The following is a 20,781-nucleotide window of genomic DNA, read 5'->3' as shown; positions in this document are numbered from 1 at the left end:
TAGACTGTTCATTCCGTTCAGCAGATCATTTAATTCTTCTTCACTTTCACTCAGGATAGCAATGTCATCAGCGAATCGTATCATTGATATCCTTTCACCTTGTATTTTAATTCCACTGCTGAACCTTTCCTTTATTTCCATCATTGCTTCTTCGATGTACAGATTGAAGAGTAGGGGCGAAAGGCTACAGCCTTGTGTTACACCCTTCTTAATACGAGCACTTCGTTCTTGATCGTCCACTCTTATTAGTCCCTCTTGGTTGTTGTACATATTGTATATGACCCGTCTCTCCCTATAGCTTACCCCTACTTTTTTTCAGAATCTCGAACAGCTTTAACCATTTTATATTGTCGAACGCTTTTTCCAGGTCAACAAATCCTATGAAAGTGTCTTGATTTTTCTTTAGCCTTGCTTCCATTATTAGCCGTAACGTCAGAATTGTCTCTCTCGTCCCTTTACTTTTCCTAAAGCCAAACTGATCGCCACCTAGCGCATTCTCAATTTTCGTTTCCATTCTTCTGTGTATTATTCTTGTAAGCAGCTTCGATGCCTGAGCTGTTAAGCTGATTGTGCGATAATTCTCGCACTTGTCAGCTCTTGCCGTCTTCGGAATTGTGTGGATGATGCTTTTCCGAAAGTCAGATGGTATATCGCCGGACTCATATATTCTACACACCAACGTGAATAGTCGTTTTGTTGCCACTTCCCCCAATGATTTTAGAAATTCTGATGGAATGTTATCTATCCCTTCTGCCTTATTTGACCGTAAGTCCTCCAAAGCTCTTTTAAATTCCGATTCTAATACTGGATCCCCTATCTCTTCTAAATCGACTCCTGTTTCTTCTTCTATCACATCAGACAAATCTTCACCCTCATAGAGGCTTTCAATGTATTCTTTCCACTTATCTGTTCTCTCCTCTGCATTTAACAGTGGAATTCCTGTCGCACTCTTAATGTTACCACCGCTGCTTTTAATGTCACCAAAGGTTGTTTTGACTTTCCTGTATGCGGAGTCTGTCCTTCCGACAATCATATCTTTTTCGATGTCTTCACATTTTTCCTGCAGCCATTTCGTCTTAGCTTCCCTGCACTTCCTATTTATTTCATTCCTCAGCGGCTTGTATTTCTGTATTCCTGATTTTCCCGGAACGTGTTTGTACTTCCTCCTTTCATCAATCAACTGAAGTATTTCTTCTGTTACCCATGGTTTCTTCGCAGCTACCTTCTTTGTACCTATGTTTTCCTTCCCAACTTCTGTGATGGCCCTTTTTAGAGATGTCCATTCCTCTTCAACTGTACTGCCTACTGCGCTGCTCCTTATTGCTGTATCTATAGCGTTAGAGAACTTCAAACGTATCTCGTCATTCCTTAGTACTTCCGTATCCCACTTCTTTGCGTATTGATTCTTCCTGACTAATGTCTTGAACTTCAGCCTACTCTTCATCACTACTATATTGTGATCTGAGTCTATATCTGCTCCTGGGTACGCCTTACAATCCAGTATCTGATTTCGGAATCTCTGTCTGACCATGATGTAATCTAATTGAAATCTTCCCGTATCTCCCGGCCTTTTCCAAGTATACCTCCTCCTCTTGTGATTCTTGAACAGGGTATTCGCTATTACTAGCTGAAGCTTGTTACAAAAATCAATTAGTCTTCCTCCTCTTTCATTCCTTGTCCCAAGCCCATATTCTCCTGTAACCTTCTCTTCTACTCCTTCCCCTACAACTGCATTCCAGTCGCCCATGACTATTAGATTTTCGTCCCCCTTTACATACTGCATTATCCTTTCAATATCCTCATACACTTTCTCTATCTGTTCATCTTCAGCTTGCGACGTCGGCATGTATACCTGAACTATCGTTGTCGGTGTTGGTCTGCTGTCGATTCTGATTAGAACAACCCGGTCGCTGAACTGTTCACAGTAACACACCCTTTGCCCTACCTTCCTATTCATAACGAATCCTACACCTGTTATACCATTTTCTGCTGCTGTTGATATTACCGGATACTCATCTGACCAGTAATCCTTGTCTTCCTTCCACTTCACTTAACTGACCCCTACTGTATCTAGATTGAGCCTTTGCATTTCCCTTTTCAGATTTTCTAGTTTCCCTACCATGTTCAAGCTTCTGACATTCCACGCCCTGACTCGTAGAACGTTATCCTTTCGTTGATTAATCAATCTTTTTCTCATGGTAACCTCCCCCTTGGCAGTCCCCTCCCGGAGATCCGAATGAGGGACTATTCCGGAATCTTTTGCCGATGGAGAGATCATCATGACACTTCTTCAATTACAGGCCACATGTCCTGTGGATACACGTTACGTATCTTTAATGCAGTGGTTTCCATTGCCTCCTGCATCGTCATGTCGTTGATCATTGCTGATTCTTCCGCCTTTAGGGGCAATTTCCCACCCCTAGGACAAGAGAGTGCCCTGAACCTCTATCCGCTCCTCCGCCCTCTTTGACAAATCCCTTGGCAGAATGAGGCTGACTTCTTATGCCGGAAGTCCAATAACCATATGATTTTTGGTTTCCGCCCAGGCCCCTTTCGGTATCCAATTCTCAGACCATCCCCAGCCCCTGAATGCCCCTCCCCCCATCTTTGCCACCCACTCTACTGCCACCCCTATCCAGTCTGAATAATGCCTCATGTTCTGTTGGCTCCACAGATGCATCCATCCCTTGTGGTCATGCCTTGACAGTGCGCCATGTTTTATTGTCGTGTCCCCGTTTTAGTCAATCTCGTGTTGTCCTGTCTCTGCCATCTACTTTACAGGATATTTTAGCTGATGACGCTCGAGCAGCTGCTCGTGTTCTTCGTTTTATTACTTTGACTGGCTTGTCCAAAGACATCTAACCCTTTCACTTATTTTATCTGCATCTTTGTAAGAACTTTCTGGTGTCCCCCCCCCCCCCCCCCCCATCTTGAGTTTTACTAGATTCTATGTGCTCTAGCAATTGTGACTGGGCGCTAATGACCTCAGTAGTTGAGCGCCCTTAAACCCCCCCCCCCCCAAAAAAAAACAAAAAAAAAGATGCATCCATGTTCCTTCCCTAACCCCAACATTTCGTTGGGTTGTGCTTCTCTTGATTGGCTGTGGTGATGTGATGGACTCTTGGGAGCATTTGCATAGTGTCGTTGCAGTTTTTTCACGATACATATTACTACTCGCCTATATAGTGCACCATGTTTTACGTAATTAACTGTATTACAAGGTAGAAATTCCATAGTTTGTTTGTTTGTTTACCACATGCTCTATTACACAAATTCCATGTTTGTTAGCCATCTGCTGTGGCCGAACGGTTCTAGGCGCTTCAGTCCGGAACCGCACTGCTGCTACGGTCGCAGGTTCGAATCCTGCCTCGGACATGGATATATGTCATGTCCTTAGGCTAGTTAGTTGGAGTTGTTTTGGGGGAAGAGGCCAATCTGCGGTGTCATCGGTGTCATCGGTTTAGAGAAGGCTGGGGAAGGAAGACGGCCGTGCCCTTTCAAAGGAACCATTCCGGCATTCGCCTGGAGCGATTTAGGGAAATCTCGGAAAACCTAAATCAGGATGGCCGGACGCGGGATTGAACCGTCGTCCTCCCGAATGCGAGTCCAGGCTAGTTAGGTTTAAGTAGCTCTATGCCGAGGTGATTGATGACTTCAGATGTTAAGTCCCATTGTGCTTAGAGCCATTTGAACCATATTTGAACCATGGTTGTTACAAATATACTGCGATAAGACACTTGACGATATTTGCATGTGGACCTCTATGTCACATAATCTAAACACTTATGTACCACTGTATGCAAGGATAACGAAATTATCACGAAAAGTAAACAGTTCATCTACCTTGTTTCCTAACGCACCACAGATCGCATTGTGCAGACTTTGATGTCTCTCTGTCTTTGGAAGCTAGTTTCATCTATGTCCATGTCAGTAGTTGTTTTGGCACAATAGTGTGGCGCGTATCTGTTTATTGGTTAGTTGTTTCCCATAACATCTGTGCTATAGTGTCCAGAAACAAAAGTCTCCAACATATTTAGGCGTTTTGGAGATGTTCTCACTATTACTAATGATGGATCTGGTCAGACATGATTTTCGAGAAGGACTTTTATTCCATACAACTCTGATGTCTTAACATTTACATAAGATAAAGAATCATATTTTGTACACTATTTCTCGTGGATGCACTGTTTCTTGCTTTTGTGATTTATATTTATGTTGTTTCTTCCAGTTTTTGTATTTTAAAATAGCGGCAGCTTCATTCAGAATAGCGTGAAGACAGTTTCAACCGTAAAAGCTGACTGCTGCATATCCAAGCTCATCGTTGGACATTAGGGAAGTATTGGTTGGCGCATAAGTTCGTAGCGGTCTTTTCTTTTTTTTTTTTTTTTTGCGTGTTGATATTTAGAGGTTTAGTTTATCTGTCAAAAAATGGCTCTGAGCACTATGGGACTTAACACTGATGGTCATCAGTCCCCTAGAACTTAGAACTACGTAAACCTAACTAACCCAAGGACAACACACAACACCCAGCCATCACGAGGCAGAGAAAATCCCTGACCCCGCCGGGAATCGAACCCGGGCATGGGAAGCGAGAACGCTTCCGCACGACCACGAGCTGCGGTTTATCTGCGCATAGTATTTTTATTTGTAGTTCACTGCTGCCATTTGACTTTACATATTGTTTTTTGTCCTTTGGAGATAGCGAATGGAGCTGTGGTCACTAGAAAACGGAGTGCCAATTGGAGAAATTGGAATATTTCCGACATATTCTTCAGTTTCAAATCAATAGAGGGGCGACAGTAGCGGAGGCAGAGAGAAGCATTTGCGCCGTGTGTGGGGATAATGCCACTGGACAGGGCGCGGCAAGGAATTGTCTCCTCGTTTAAAGTAGGATCGTTTCGCTAACAGTGACTCTCCACGTTCAGGAAGACATTCAGTGTTTCATGAAGATCGTTTAAACGCATTGATTCTCAATGATTTACGCAAATGTACTCGAGAACTGGAAAATGTGATAATCTGTGAACATTCGCCACCTTCGTGCGATATTTGCATGCAAGGTGGAAGGTTGAAACATCTGCAGCTACAGCTACAGCTACAAATATACTCCGCAAACCACCTTACGGTGCGTACCATTACTCGGCATTTCTGCTGCTCTTCCACTCGTAAATAGAGCGAGGGAAAAACAACTGTCTGTACTCTTCCGTATGAGTTCAAATTTTCGTATCGTATCTTCGAGGTCCTTACGCGAGATGTGTATTAGTGGCAGTACAATCGTTCGGCAGTGCTTCAGATGCCGATTCTCTAAATTTTCTCAATAACGTTTGTGGAAAAGAACGTCGCCTTTCCTCCAGGGATTCACATTCGAGTTCCCGAGGCGTTTCCGTAACACTTTAGGTGTTGTTTTAACCTACCGGTAACAAATCTAGCAGCCCCCCTCTGAAATGCTACGACGACTTCCTTCAATCCGACTTGGTACGGATCCCAAACACTCGAACAGTACTCAAAAATAGGTCGCACCAGCGTCCTATATGCGGTCTCCTTTACAGGTGAACCACTCTTTCCTAAAATTCTATTAGTGAACTGAAGTCGACCATCTTCCTTCCCTACCAATGTTTTCAAATGCTCGTTCCACTTCATATCCGTTTGCAACGTTACGCCCAGATATTTAAACGATTTGACTGTGTCAAATGGGACAGTAGTAATACTGTACCCGAACATTACAGGTTTTCTCTTCCTACTCATCAGCATTATATTACAGTTTTCCACATTTAGAACTAGCTGCCATTCGTCACACCAACTGGAAATTTTGTCTGAGTCGTCTGGTAACTTCCTACAGTCACTCAACTTCGACACATTAGCACTCACCGCGGCATCATCAGCAAACAACCGCAGGTTGCTGCCCACCCTATTCGGCAAATCATTTATGTATATAGCGAACAACACCGGTTCTATCAGACTTCCCTGGGGCACCTCTGACGAGACCCTTGTATCTGATGAACTCTCGCCGTCGAGGACAACACACTGGGCTCTATTATTTAAGAATTCTTCGAGCCACTCACGTATCTGTGAACTTATTCCATTTACTCGTATCTTCGTTAACAGCTAGCAATGGGGCAACGTGCCAAATGCGTTTCGGAAATCTAAAAATATGGAATCTGCCCGTTGCCGTTCATCCGTAGTTCTCAGTGTATCTTGTGACAAAAGGGCAAACAGAGTTTCGCACGAGCGATGCTTTCTCAAATTCGTGGAAGTAAGCTTCTCAGTCTCAAGAAAGGTTATTATGTTCGAACTGAGAATATGTTCGAGGACTCTATAGCAAACAGAAGTTAGGGATATTGGTCTGTAATTTTGCTGGTCCGTTATTTTACTTTTCTTATACGCTGGATTCACCTGCGCTTTTTTTCCAATCGGTTGGGACTTTCTGCTGGGCGAGAGATTCATGGTAAATGCAAGCTGGGTAAGGGGCCTGTGCCGTAGAGTACTCTTTGTAAAATCTAACTGGTATTCCATACGTCCATGATTTACTCCTTTTGAAATATTCAAACTTCAAATATTCAAGCTTATTTCCGTGTCATCCATACGGGAGTCTATCCAATGGTGAAATGACGGTATGTTTGTACTTCTCCTGTGTGAAGGCTTTCTTCAATGTGAAATTCAAAATTTGGTTTTCTATCTTCAACTGCTACAGCAGACTGGTCAACAAGGGACTGAATGGAAGCCTTAGGCTCGCTTAGCGATTTTACATACGACCAGAATTTCCTCGGATTCTTCGCCAGGTCTTCCGCTAAGGTGTGGAAGTAGTTGTATGCTCCGCGCATAGATCTTTTCACAGACGCACGAATCTCCTCTAACCCACACTTGTCGTCATTACCGCGTCCCCTTTTGAACCTAGAATGCAACAACATCTGCTTCCTCACCATTCGTCGAATTTCGTTATTAAACCGTGGTGACTCTTTTCCGGAGCCGCGCGACTGCTACGGTCGCAGGTTCGAACCCTGCCTCGGGCATGGATGTGTGTGATGTCCTTAGGTTAGTTAGGTTTAAGTAGTTCTAAGTTCTAGGGGACTTATGACCTCAGCAGTTGAGTCCCATAGTGCTCAGAGCTATTTTTTGACTCTTTTCCATCTTTGATCCAATTCCTTGGCACACAACTCTCCAAACGACGATTTACAATGTGCTTAAATTTTGTCCATAGTTCCACTACGCGCATCTTACTGAAAGTAAGTGATGCCAGTTCACTGTCTAAGTGAGATGTTAATAATTGCTTACCTACTCTATCTAGCAGGAACACTGCGCGCGTCCACAGAAGATAATGTCATGCATCTTGTGGATCAGTGACGGTATGGTGGACTACAAACTGCTTCCCCGAGGTCTAACCATGACTGCTGACATTTTTTGGCAACAATTGAGACTGACGCCTTGCAGACACAGTCCAAGAACAACGAACAGGCAGACTGCGTGACGTGATACTACTCCACGATACTGTCCGACTGAATTCTGCCAGACTGATAATAACCATTATACAGGAGTTGGGTTCAGAAGTCATTCTGCACCCACCTTATTTATCTAATGTTGCGCCCTCAGATTTTCACCTTTACCGCTCCCTATAGAACAGCGTTCAAGTAACTTCCTTTCCGGATGAAAATGTCCTCCTAACATAAGTCGCCCAAGCGTTGGCACACTGCCGTAAGTAGTGAAGCAGAGTATGTTAGTGATCACTGAAGTCTTTGTTGGCCGGCCGGAGTAGCCGAGCGGTTCTAGGCGCTACAGTCTGGAACCGCGCGACCGCTACGGTCGCAGGTTCGAATTCTGCCTCGGGCATGGACGTGTGTGACGTCCTTAGGTTAGTTAGGTTTAAGTAGTTTTAAGTTCTAGGGGACTGATGACCACAGCAGTTGTCCCATAGTGCTCAGAGCCATTTGAACCATTTGAAGTCTTTGTTGTGTGTGTCTGCTGTGCTTATTAAACATGTCGAAGAAAGCTACGAACTTTTGCACCAACCTAACAAGCTGCAAGACCTTTTCACGAAATTTCAATCTCCAACGGTCTCCTCCGAATGTGAAAATATTTTGCTGACACGCTTCTGCGCGGCAGAAATGATCATTGTAATGAAATAAGAGAAATCAGAGTTGGCACGGAGAGATTTAAGTGTCGGTTTTTCCAGTGCTCTTTTAGACAGGGGAACGGTAGGCAAACAGTGTGGAAGGGTTACGATGAACCCTCTGCCAGACACTTAAGTGTGAATTGCACAATGTGGATGTAGATGTAACAAATTTAAACATCATGCCTAATGGTGACGTGTTTTTTTACGAACAGCTATAATGTAGTGAACGATAAACTTATTCTTTCATTATTTTATGCTGCTTGCCAGGAGGAGATAGTTTCGAAACGTTTTGAAATTACATGTAAAGTTTGTTGGAAGTTGCTGGTGTTCTAAAAACGAAATAATGCACGAATCTAGTCTGACTCATTTCCGCAACGTTAGTTCCGCTGCCTTAAGTTGTACAGGGCGAGTCTTATTAAAGTTTAAAAATCTCCGAAGCGACGTAGATAGGCTAAGACAAGTAATTTAATGCAAGACATATATGGTCGCTGGCGTCGAGAAATACTTAAAAATGGATGAGAGATGTTGTGACGTCACTAGACGACGTGCCCCACCGAACCTGCAGCGGTTGGGCTTTTGTTAATTATTATTTCTTTATTTTGGCTTTTCGTTACAAGGACCATACAGCCAACAACGCTTATAAAGTGCCAAAGAATAATCGCAAAAAAGCAGAATAGCACAAAATCATGAAGTTAGCATAGAAACATTCTCTTCAGGTAAGATAAGCACAAATAGAGAAACACCACACAGCCGGCGTCAGCGATGACACTGACATTGGAGCAGAATTACAAACAGCACTGTACAGCAACCGTGCGATAAACATGCGCATGGTCTTATAGCAAAACTCAAAACATGATGCGGCTGGGAGTGGTGGGATGATTGTGCAATACAACACTTGTATGCGAGCAAAACGGCGCAAATTTCGAACACCTTTCGTAAATCTGACCTGTTACAAGCGTATAATCTACAAAATTACTGTTGTCGCTGTCACCAAGAAAAGCTGTTCTTGTTTTGTGTTTCTCTCGTTTTTCCCTTTTTTTCTTGTTTACAGACATATTTCCTAAAGAAAACATAGGTCATTCACTGGTAACGATGAAACTCTGAAGCTTATACTCCTCTACTTGTGATGCAATACCGTACGTTTTTCTTGTACTGAACTTTACAGTAAAACAGTGGAGAAAGCGAAACCTATGAACAATTAATCTTACCTCTATGTAAACACACAGTTGTGTGCTGCACGTGCAGCGATGTACGTCATCTGGTGATGTCACGTGTTCAACATTTGTCACCCACTCCCGGGGTATTTCCAGACATATGCCTCGCCTTGTGTCTTACATTAATTCACTTGTCTCAGCGTCATCGACGACGCTTCGGGGGTTTTTAAACGTTACCAGGAATCACTCTACATACATAGTTTCTAACTTTAATAATCGACTTATTCTGTTAAATCCTTAATGTATTTTTTTTTTTTTTTTTTTTTTTTTTTGGAGGTGGGGAGTCATCAGTCTACTGACTGGTTTGATGCGGCCCGCCATGAATTTTTCTCCTGCGCCAACCTCTCCATCCCAGAGTAGCACTTGCTACCTACGTCCTCAATTATTTGCTGGATATACTCCAATCTCTGTCTTCCTTTACACTTTTTGCCCTCTCCAGTTCCCTCAGGTACCATGGAAGTCATCCCTTCACGTCTTAACAGATGTCCTCTCATCCTGTCCCTTCTCATCATGTTTTCCACATATTACTTTCCCCTCCGATTCTACGCAGAACCTCCTCATTCTTTACCTTATCAGTCCACCCAATTTTCAACATTCGACTGTAGCACCACATCTCAAGCGCTTAGATTCTCTTCTGTTCCGGTTTTCCCCACAGTCCATGTTTCACTAGCATGCAATGCTGTACTGTACTCGAGACGTACGTTCTCAGAATTTTTTTCCTCAGTTTCAAGCTTATGTTTGATACTAGTAGACTTCTCTTGGCCAGGAATGCCCTCTTTTCCCCTGCTACTCTTCTTTTAATGTCCTCCTTGCTCCATCCGTCATTGGTTATTTTATTGCCTAGGTAGCAGAAATCCCTAACTTCATCTACTTCGTGACCGTCAACCCTGATGTTTTCTAGCTGTTCTCATTTCTACTACTTCAATTCCTGAACGTTTCTTTTTTTTCCATCATTGCTTTTTTGATGTACAGGTTGAACAATAAGGGGGAAAGACTACATCGCTGTCTTACACCTTTTCTAATCCGAGCCCTTTGTTCTTCGTCGTCTGATCTTATCATTCCCTCTTGGCTCTTGTACATATTTTATATTACTCGTATCTCCCGATTGCTCACCCCTACTTTTCTCAGAATTTCGGAGAAATGTTCCACGATTTTACGTTATCGAAGGCTTTTTCCAAGTCGACAAATCATATGAACGTTTCTTGATTGTTCTTTAGTCTTGCATCCATTATCAACCGCAACTTCAGGATTGCCTCGATCTTGCCTTTACCTTTTCTAAAGCCAAACTGGTCGTCATCTATCATGTATGATTATGCATCTCAATTATACCTCTTAATCAGTAGATTACAACAGCATTTTAAAGCAATAATTACACGAAATACAGAAAATGAATTTTTTTTTTTTTTTTTTTTTTTTTTTTTTTTTTGGAAACCATTAGACAGTGTGCTACTGCGGCCGGGTATATAAATAGTGTATACGTACAACAAGTCGTAGTTTGCTATCGTTGCTGATGATGTAATTTTTAATGGCGACCAGTGCAATCTGGCTCTCAAATTGGCGCTACAAAAGGAGCCACTACGTCGCTCATTGCCTAGCACCGGAGAAGGGAAATGCGAAACCGGAAATTTGTGGTCGTATGGGACCAAAGTAGCCCGCCCGGTTGGCCGCGCGGTCTAACGCACGGCTTTCCGGGCGGGGTGGAGCGCCTGGTCCCCGGCACGAATCCGCCTGGCGGATTTGTGTCGAGGTCCGGTGAGCCGGCCAGTCTGTGGATGGTTTTTAGGCGGTTTTCCATCTGACTCGGCAAATACTGCCTGGTTTGTCTTATTCCGCCTGAGCTACACCATGTCGGCGATTGCTGCGCAAACAAGTTCTCCACGTACGCGTACACCACCGTTACACTACCACACAAACATAGGGGTTACTGTCGTCTGGTGTGAGACGTTCCCTGGAGGTTCCACCGGGGGTCGAATCGCACAATAACCCTGGGTTCGGTGTGGGGTGGCGGAGGGGTGAGGTGGACAGCGGTAGTCGTCGTGGGGTTGCGGACCACTGCGGCTGCGGCGGGGGCGGAGCCTCTCCGTCGTTTCTAGGTCCCCGGTTAACATAACATAACATGGGACCAAACTGCTGAGGTCATCGGTCCCTAAGCTTACGCACTACTTAATCTAACTTAAACTTACGCTAAGAACAAAACACACACACACACACACACACACACACACACACACACACACACGCCCATGGGGGACTCGAACCTCCGCATCTACATCTACATCCATACTCCGCAAGCCATCTGACGGTGTGTGGCGGAGGGTACCTTGAGTACCTCTATCGGTTCTCTCTTCTATTCCAGTCTCGTATTGCTCGTGGAAAGAAGGATTGTCAGTATGCCTCTGTGTGGGCTCTAATCTCTCTGATTTTATCCTCATGGTCTCTTCGCGAGATATACGTAGGAGGGAGCAATATACTGCTGGACTCCTCGGTGAAGTTATGTTCTCGAAACTTCAACAAAAGCCCGTACCGACATACTGAGCGTCTCTCCTGCAGAGTCTTCCACTGGAGTCTATCTATCATCTCCGTAACGCTTTCGCTATTACTAAATGATCCTGTAACGAAGCGCGCTGCTCTCCGTTGGATCTTCTCTGTCCCTTCTATCAACCCTATCTGGTACGGATCCCACACTGCTGAGCAGTATTCAAGCAGTAGGCGAACAAGTGTACTGTAACCTACTTCCTTTGTTATCGGATTGCATTTCCTTAGGATTCTTCCAATGAATCTCATCCAGCATCTGCTTTACCGACGGTGAACTTTATATGATCATTTCATTTTAAATCACTCCTAATGCGTACTCCCAGATAATTTATGGAATTACCTGCTTCCAGTTGCTGACCTGCGATATTTTAGCTAAATGATAAAGGATCTTTCTTTCTATGTATTTGCAGCGCATTACACTTGTCTACATTGAGATTCAGTTGCCAATCCCTGCACCATGCGTCAATTCGCTGCAGATCCTCCTGCATTTCAGTACAATTTTCCATTGTTACAACCTCTCGATATACCACAGCATCATCCGCAAAAAGCCTCAGCAAACTTCCGATGTCATCCACAAGGTCATTTATGTATATTGTGAATAGCAACGGTCCTACGACACTCCCCTGCGGCACACCTGAAATCACTCTTACTTCGGAAGACTTCTCTCCATTGAGACTGACATGCTGCGTTCTGTTATTTAGGAACTCTTCAATCCAATCACACAATTGGTCTGATAGTCCATATGCTCTTACTTAGTTCATTAAACGACTGTGGGTAACTGTATAGAACGCCTTGCGGAAGTCAAGAAACACGGCATCTACCTGTGAACCCGTGTCTATGGCCCTATGAGTCTCGTGGACGAATAGCGCGAGATGGGTTTCACACGACTGTCTTTTTCGAAACCCATGCTGGTTCCTACAAGAGTAGGTTTCTAGTCTCCAGGAAAGGCATTACACTCAAACATAATACGTGTTCCAAAATTCTACAACTGATCGACGTTAGAGATATAGGTCTATAGTTCTGCACATCTGTTCGACGTCCCTTCTTGAAAACGGGGATGACCCGTGCCCTTTTCCAATCCTTTGGAACGCTACGCTCTTCTAGAGGCCTACGGTACATCGCTGCAAGAAGGGGGGGGGGGGGGCGGCAAGTTTCTTCACGTACTCTGTGTAAAATCGAACTAGTTTCCCAACAGGTCCAGCGGCCTTTCCACTTTGAGCGATTTTAATTGTTTCTCTATCCCTCTGTCGTCTATTTCGATATCTACCATTTTGTCATCTGTGCGACAATCTAGAGAAGGAACTACAGTGCAGTCTTCCTCTGCGAAACAGCTTTGGAAAAAGACATTTAGAATTTCAGCCTTTAGTCTGTCATCCTGTGTTTCAGTACCATTTTGGTCACAGAGTGTCTGGACATTTTGTTTTGATCCACCTACCGCTTTGACATGATACCAAAATTTCTTAGGATTTTCTGCCAAGTCAGTACATAGGCGTGGGCAGCCACGTGGACCGTGACAGGGCGCCCAAGACCGCGCGGCTATCCCGCTCGACCGTGAAATGCAACCACTGTTGTGTAGTACATAGGCGACGTCGTTGATAAGGTTTTCTTTCTCCTCATGTTGACAGAAGGGCGTGAAGCCGAAGGAGACGCTGCGCTACGTGGAGGTACCTGTGGTGGGGGTGGAGGACTGCCGGCGCCAGCTGCCGGGACTGCTGGGAGAAGGCATGCTGTGTGCGGGAGGCCAGGGCGGCCGGGACGCGTGCAGCGTGAGTACAGCACTACTCCAGCCACAGCCTGCGGCCCTAATTAGCCCTTTACGACCGGCAGTCATAAATTTGTAAATATAACCACGAAATCATACAATGAAGGCTTTCACGACCGGATGGTACTGTTGTTAATAATTCTTCCGGTTATATGGCCGCGAGCCGGCCGAAGTGGCCGTGCGGTTAAAGGCGCTGCAGTCTGGAACCGCAAGACCGCTACGGTCGCAGGTTCGAATCCTGCCTCGGGCATGGATGTTTGTGATGTCCTTAGGTTAGTTAGGTTTAACTAGTTCTAAGTTCTAGGGGACTAATGACCACAGCAGTTGAGTCCCATAGTGCTCAGAGCCATTTGAACCATTTTTATATGGCCGCGGTCCATGGATTTCTTCTGGCTGGCCCTGCTGAGTCCTGCCGACTGACGAGTCAAGCTTTTTTTTTTTTTTTTTTTTTTACTTTATTGTTATTTTGACATCTGAACAAGCAGGTAGGCTGGCAGCAGCACAATACGCCGCTCTTCAGCCGAAGAGAGTACATGGAGATAAACAAAGAAGAGACATCACTTAGAAAAACGGCGGGAAAAAAACAGTAGACACATGAACATAAAAACACAAGAAGCCGTTTACACTCGATGACAATCCACACTACGAACTGTTGACACGACGCACAAACACTGAAGAAGACGATGGCACTGGTGAACAATGGAGTGTGACGGCGAAACTGAACACTAAACATGACGGCACACACGAGACACTGATGGCGGTGATCTCCGGCGCGCGAATGTCCACTGAGCATGTGCGAGTCCGGGGACCTGCCAAGAGGGGAACAGGGGTGAGGCGGGGGAGAGGGGAGGGAAAAAAGGATGCCAATGGCTTAGGAGACGGGGGCAGGAGGAGAGGGACAGGGGAGGGGAGGCCCGGGGGAGGAGGGGGGAGAAAAGGAGGAGGGAAGGAAAAGGGAGAGAAGGGAGGGAGGGTGCCCAGAGGAGTAAGTACAGGAGGAGGGCGGGAGGATCAAAGTTGGTAAAGGGGTAGATGGAGGGGAGGACGAGTCAAGCGTCGGAGAGCGGCCTAAATACCGAGGAAAGTGGGCGTGGTGTAGCTTGCACATAGTAGCAGAGAGAAAACGAGTCAAGGATAAAATGTAACTATCGATAACAGTCCGTCATAGATAAAAATCACTTATCGATTCTGTGACGCCACTGTCCATATCTCGCTTGATTTCAAGGCCTCTTCTTTTCTATTAAAATTATCTTCTTGTTTATAAATTTCAATAGGCTCCCTAAACAGTCGTGGATAATAGTTCGTGGTAGCACTTAAAACTGTAGTTTAGAAAACTTAACTACATGGTCACCTGACTGAAGTGCATGTTCCGCAACGGCCGATTTATCTATTTTTTCCAGTCGGAAAAGACTTTTATGCTCTTTTACCCTCGTATTCACACTTCTTTTATCTTATTATCGATAGTTACATTTTATCCTTGACTAGTTTTCTCTCTGCTACCATGTGCAAGCTAGACCACGCCCACTTCCTTCGGTATTTAGGCCGCTCTCCGACGCCCGACTCGTCAGTCAGCAGGACTCAGTAGGACCAGCCATACCTCTGAGGATGTCCAACGTAGTATTGGACGAAACGTTAGGAATAGAAAAATTCCATGGACCACGGCCATATAACCCGGAAGAATTATCAACAACATAACCACGAAAAAATAAAGTAACGTTATTAACCTTTTATGTTTATTGGACATACCAGCTGAACACCTGGTGCTGCCCCGATAGATATTCATTCTAATTCCATTAGCGCAAGTCCGCAGCTCGTGGTCTCGCTTCCCGAGCACGGGGACCCCGGTCCGATTCCCGGCAGGGTCAGGGAATTTTCACCTGCTCGAGATGATTGGATGTTTGTGTTGTCCCCATCATTACCTGTTTTTATTGCCCTATCATTCAGATCTGATATCTTAATGTGTGTTGTAGTTAAATAAAATTGAGATTCCCAAAGGCCTATCTGTTTCAGAGGTATTTGTGTCAATAAGGTAGTAACAGGAAGTGACACATGATGGTACATGGGCCATAACCTTTCGCCTTACGTCCCTTTATCCATAACTGCAGGTTCCAGAAGCAGAAACAATAACAAAATTGTTCTCGAATACGGTGTCGACGAAGTTACTGTTGTTGACTGGCGAAGGAACCGACTTAAAGTGGAACACGTTTGTTCAAGGACATACTCTGAAGAATCTCTCAACCTAAAAAGTATAAATAAGTCACAGCTTGAAAAAACAAATGAGCCGTAGTTAATGTGATTTATTGTTTTCAACATCATCTTATTTCTTTAAGCTCATACATTTCGATAGTCCAAGTTCGCCTCTAATTATCGAGGCTGAACTGTAACAGTTCCTGGAACTTTTCGAAATAGAGGAAATCTGAATCTTCACTGGTGGAAACTTGGCGTCATCGATTCGGTAGGTTGGTCAGAGGTAAATGAAACAAGGACATGTGAATGGTACTATCGTATGTTAAAAACTCGAATTGCGTACAAAAATCCTTCTATTTTCAAATACATTCATGTATAAAATTTATATTATTATTACTGTAATAGATGAGGTTTTGAATGATTAAATTTCACATTCGTTTTGCTCTCGCCTCTTGACGGCTGGTTTGGTATGTTTATAAGCTGTATCTTCTTTCTCTAGTAACTACTAATCGAACCCTATCAAGAATCCTGGTTGCCCTTTCAACCGCCGATGGATGAAAAGATACTTATATTCTTCAGCAAGCACGATATGTTCTAACGCATCTCCAGTTCAAATGGTTCAAATGGCTTAACTCATGAGGTCATCAGTCCCCTGCAACTTAGAACTAAAAAACATAATTAACCTAAGGACATTACACACATCCATGCCCGAGACAGGATTCGAATCTGCAACCGTAGCGGTCGCGCGGTTCCAGACTGAAGCGCCTAGAACGGCTCGGCCACTCCAGCCAGCCACCTCCAGTTATCTTCGATTTTATTTATTATATTTCTTTCATTCTTGATACAGAGCTTATAGCTGTAGGGTGCTGTTTCTCATGTACTGTATCATAATGCATGCTTATTTGCAATAAATACTAACTTTCCGCTTCATTCAAGTGGCAGGGTGTAGGACACACTTTCTATATAGGTACATTAAAATTGTATATATTGACTTATGTTTCATTGATGACACCTTTCTCACAATTGTTTGATGCGCCTAACACCCCAGCGAATAATTTTTCTCCTGTAAACGAATTTACTGACTTCGTTCTTACCTCACAAATGAAAGATGATTGGCATTGCCTGTGTACGGAAAGAGAAAGGAACTGATCCCTGTGGGCTCCTACCTGCTTGGAACCACTGACCATTCACGTGACCCAGCGAATGCTATCCATGAAATTCGAAGGAATTCATGTAATGAGACTGTCATAAACAACCTGTGCACATGTAATGAATCGGTTTCTCGTGATGAAGTAATACAATCTAAGGAGAGAGAGAGAGAGAGAGAGAGAGAGAGAGAGAGAGAGAGAGAGAGAGAGAGAGAGAGAGAGAGAGAGAACGACGCACCACGAAGGAGCTATGCAAATTGGTCAAAAATTAATATTCATACAAGTATTGACGGAAATTCCAAAACTTTGGCCGCAGCGCAATTTTACCGAGCAGCCGACAAGGACAGCGGACAGGAGGCATGTCGATACCAGGGCATAAAGTCTTTGCGAATTTCATTCCATGTGCTCAGCTGGACGGTAACGATGGCTCGTAGACGTGCGCGTGAACAATATACATAGATGATAGCATTCGAGAGAGGGCTTGTAGTTGGTCTCCAAGAAGCCAGTTGATATAATCGGCCAATCGCTAGACATATTTAATAGGAGCGATGCCACTACCCCAAGCTATTGGCAGTAATGGGTGAACAATGGCCGAACACACCGTCAAGAATGAAGCGGTCGACCGAGAGAGACGGTAGAACGCGAAGATCGAACAATCATCAAAGGGGCATAGTTCCCGGGTTCATTGCGATCAGCCATACGACTCGCAACATGTGGATCAGTAACCGCAAGGAACGGTAATAGACGGCTGACAGAAACCGGGCTGAGCTAAAGGCGTCCCTTGCGCCGAGAACCATTGACCTCTGTATACCGAAAAGCCCGTTTGCGGTGGCGTCAAGCACAGTCGGCCTGGAATGTCATTGACTGGAGTAGACTTGTCTTCAGTGATGAGTGCTGCTTTGCACTGAGCCCTGACGACAAATGAAGATCTGTCTGGAAGATGAAGATGGCGATGATGATGATGATGATTATGATGATGATTGGATTGTGGGGCACTCAACTGCGGAGTTATCAGCGCCCATACGAATTCCCAACCTTTGGTCAGTCCAATCTCGCCACTTGCATGAATGATGGTGAAATGATGAGGACAACACAAACACCCAGTCATCTCAAGGCAGGTGAAAAATCCATGACCCCGCCAGGAACCGAAATTGGGACCCCGTGCTTGGGCAACCAGAACGCGAACGCGAGACCACGAGCTGCGGCATATGTCTGTAGACAGCGTGGAATACCAACCTGACTGTTGCCCGACACGTGGAGTGATGCTTTGGAGTGCCATTTCTTTTCATAGCAGGACTCCTTTGGTTGTCATCCGCGGCACCTTTGCAGCCGATACACCATTTCATAGCCCTCCGTGGGAGGCCATCCTGGGCTTACATTTCAGCAAGAGAAAGCTTGCCAACACGCGGCAAGAGTTTCTACTGCTTGTCTTCGTGTTTGTCAAACTGTACCTTGGCCAGCAGGGTCACCGTATCTCTCCCCAATTGAGAACGTTTGAAGCCTTATGTGCAGGGACCTCCAAATAGCCCATGATTTTGACGATACAACGCGCCAATAGGACAGAATTGGGCACGATATTCCTTAGGAGGACTTCCAACACCTGTGTCAGTGCCAACCTGTTATTGACTTAGTTTGTGAAGCTGGAGCTCTTTCTCTTGAATGAATCAACAAATTTTTCTGAAATTGTAATCACTTGCTTCACTGTACATGTACAGCACATCTACCGATTTCCGTGTCGTTTGGGTAATTCCTTCGTGGTGCCTCGCTTTTTTTTGCCTGAGACTGTATTCTGCAACGTACATGGTTTCCATTTTACTATATGGATTTTCCTGAACTGGAGAACACAAGCACACCTCGCCTTTATTGTGCTGATCCCAAATATCACGCACTTTAGATTTATATGGAATGGAATCAAACAGGATGCTAGTTTAACACACTGCCATCCGGCGACACCACAGTGATGTTGTGTGCATACTATCGCACAGTGGCCGGCGACACCACAGTGGTGTCGTGGGCATAGTATCGCACAGTGGCTGGCGACATCACAGTGGTGTTGTGTGCATACTATCGCAAAGTGGCTGGCGACACCACAGTGGTGTCGTGAGCATAGTATAGCTCAGTGGCCGGCGACACCACAGTGGTGTTGTGTGCATACTATTGCACAGTGGCCGGCGACACCACAGTGGTGTCGTGAGCATAGTATCGCTCAGTGGCCGGTGACACCACAGTGGTGTTGTGTGCATACTATCGCACAGTCGCCGGCGACACCACAGTGGTGTCGTGAGCATAGTGTCGGCCAGTGGCCGGCGACACCACAGTGAAGTTGCGTGCATACTATCGCACAGTGGCCGGCGACACCACAGTGGTGTCGTGAGCATAGTATCGCACAGTGGCCGGCAACACCACAGTGGTGTCGTGAGCATAGTATCGCTCAGTGGCCGGCGACACCACAGTGGTATCGTGAGCATAGTATCGCTCAGTGGCCGGTGACACCACAGTGGTGTTGTGTGCATAGTATCGCTCAGTGGCCGGCGACAGCACAGTGGTCTTGTGTGCATACTATCGCACAGTGGCCGGCGACACCACAGTGGTGTCGTGAGCATACTACCGCACAGTGGCCGGCAACACCACAGTGGTGTCGTGAGCATAGTATCGCTCAGTGGCCGGTGACACCACAGTGGTGTCGTGAGCATAGTATCGCTCAGTGGCTGGTGACACCACAGTGGTGTTGTGTGCATACTATCGCACAGTGGTCGGCGACACCACAGTGGTGTCGTGAGCATAGTATCGCTCAGTGGCCGGTGACACCACAGTGGTGTTGTGTGCATACTATCGCACAGTCGCCGGCGACACCACAGTGGTGTCGTGAGCATAGTATCGCTCAGTGGCCGGCGACACCACAGTGGTGTCGCGAGCATAGTTTCGCGCAGTGGCCGGTGACACCACAGTGGTGTTGTGTGCATAGTATCGCTCAGTGGCCGGCGACAGCACAGTGGTGTTGTGTGCATACTATCGCACAGTGGCCGGCGACACCACAGTGGTGTCGTGAGCATAGTATCGCTCAGTGGCCGGTGACACCACAGTGGTGTGGTGTGCATACTATCGAACAGTCGCCGGCGACACCACAGTGGTGTCGTGAGCATAGTATCGCTCAGTGGCCGGTGACACCACAGTGGTGTGGTGTGCATACTATCGCACAGTGGCCGGCGAGACCACAGAGGTGTCGTGAGCATAGTATCGCTCAGTGGCCGGTGACACCACAGTGGTGTGGTGTGCATACTATCGCACAGTGGCCGGCGACACCACAGTGGTGTCATGAGCATAGTATCGCTCAGTGGCCGGTGACACCACAGTGGTGCTGTGTGCATACTATCGCACAGTCGCCGGCGACACCACAGTGGTGTCATGAGCATAGTATCGCTCAGTGGCCGGTGACACCACAGTGGTGCTGTGTGCATACTATCGCACAGTCGCCGGCGACACCACAGTGGTGTCGTGAGCATAGTATCGCTCAGTGGCCGGCGACACCACAGTGGTGTCGCGAGCATAGTTTCGCGCAGTGGCCGGTGACACCACTAGGTGTTGTGTGCATAGTATCGCTCAGTGGCCGGCGACAGCACAGTGGTGTTGTGTGCATACTATCGCACAGTGGCCGGCGACACCACAGTGGTGTCGTGAGCATAGTATCGCTCAGTGGCCGGTGACACCACAGTGGTGTGGTGTGCATACTATCGCACAGTGGCCGGCGACACCACAGTGGTGTCGTGAGCATAGTATCGCTCAGTGGCCGGTGACACCACAGTGGTGTTGTGTGCATAGTATCGCACAGTC

The 20,781-nt window shown here is 45.8% G+C and overlaps 1 protein-coding gene across 1 annotated transcript in view; it reads left to right on the top strand.

Moving 5' to 3' along the window:
- Positions 1-20,781, top strand: part of LOC124552319 (anionic trypsin-1-like) — a 68,885-nt gene that overhangs the window by 10,449 nt on the left and 37,655 nt on the right. Inside the window, exon 4 of the mRNA XM_047126592.1 lies at positions 13,479-13,619. Coding sequence (XP_046982548.1) covers positions 13,479-13,619 — 141 coding nt within the window. The remainder of the gene's footprint in view (positions 1-13,478; positions 13,620-20,781) is intronic.

The sequence above is a fragment of the Schistocerca americana genome, chromosome 10 (assembly GCF_021461395.2).
Source record: "Schistocerca americana isolate TAMUIC-IGC-003095 chromosome 10, iqSchAmer2.1, whole genome shotgun sequence".
In the NCBI taxonomy this organism is placed as follows: Eukaryota; Metazoa; Arthropoda; class Insecta; order Orthoptera; family Acrididae; genus Schistocerca; species Schistocerca americana.
The sequence above is the reverse complement of the archived record's forward strand: the minus strand, read 5'-3'. Positions and strand labels throughout refer to the sequence as shown.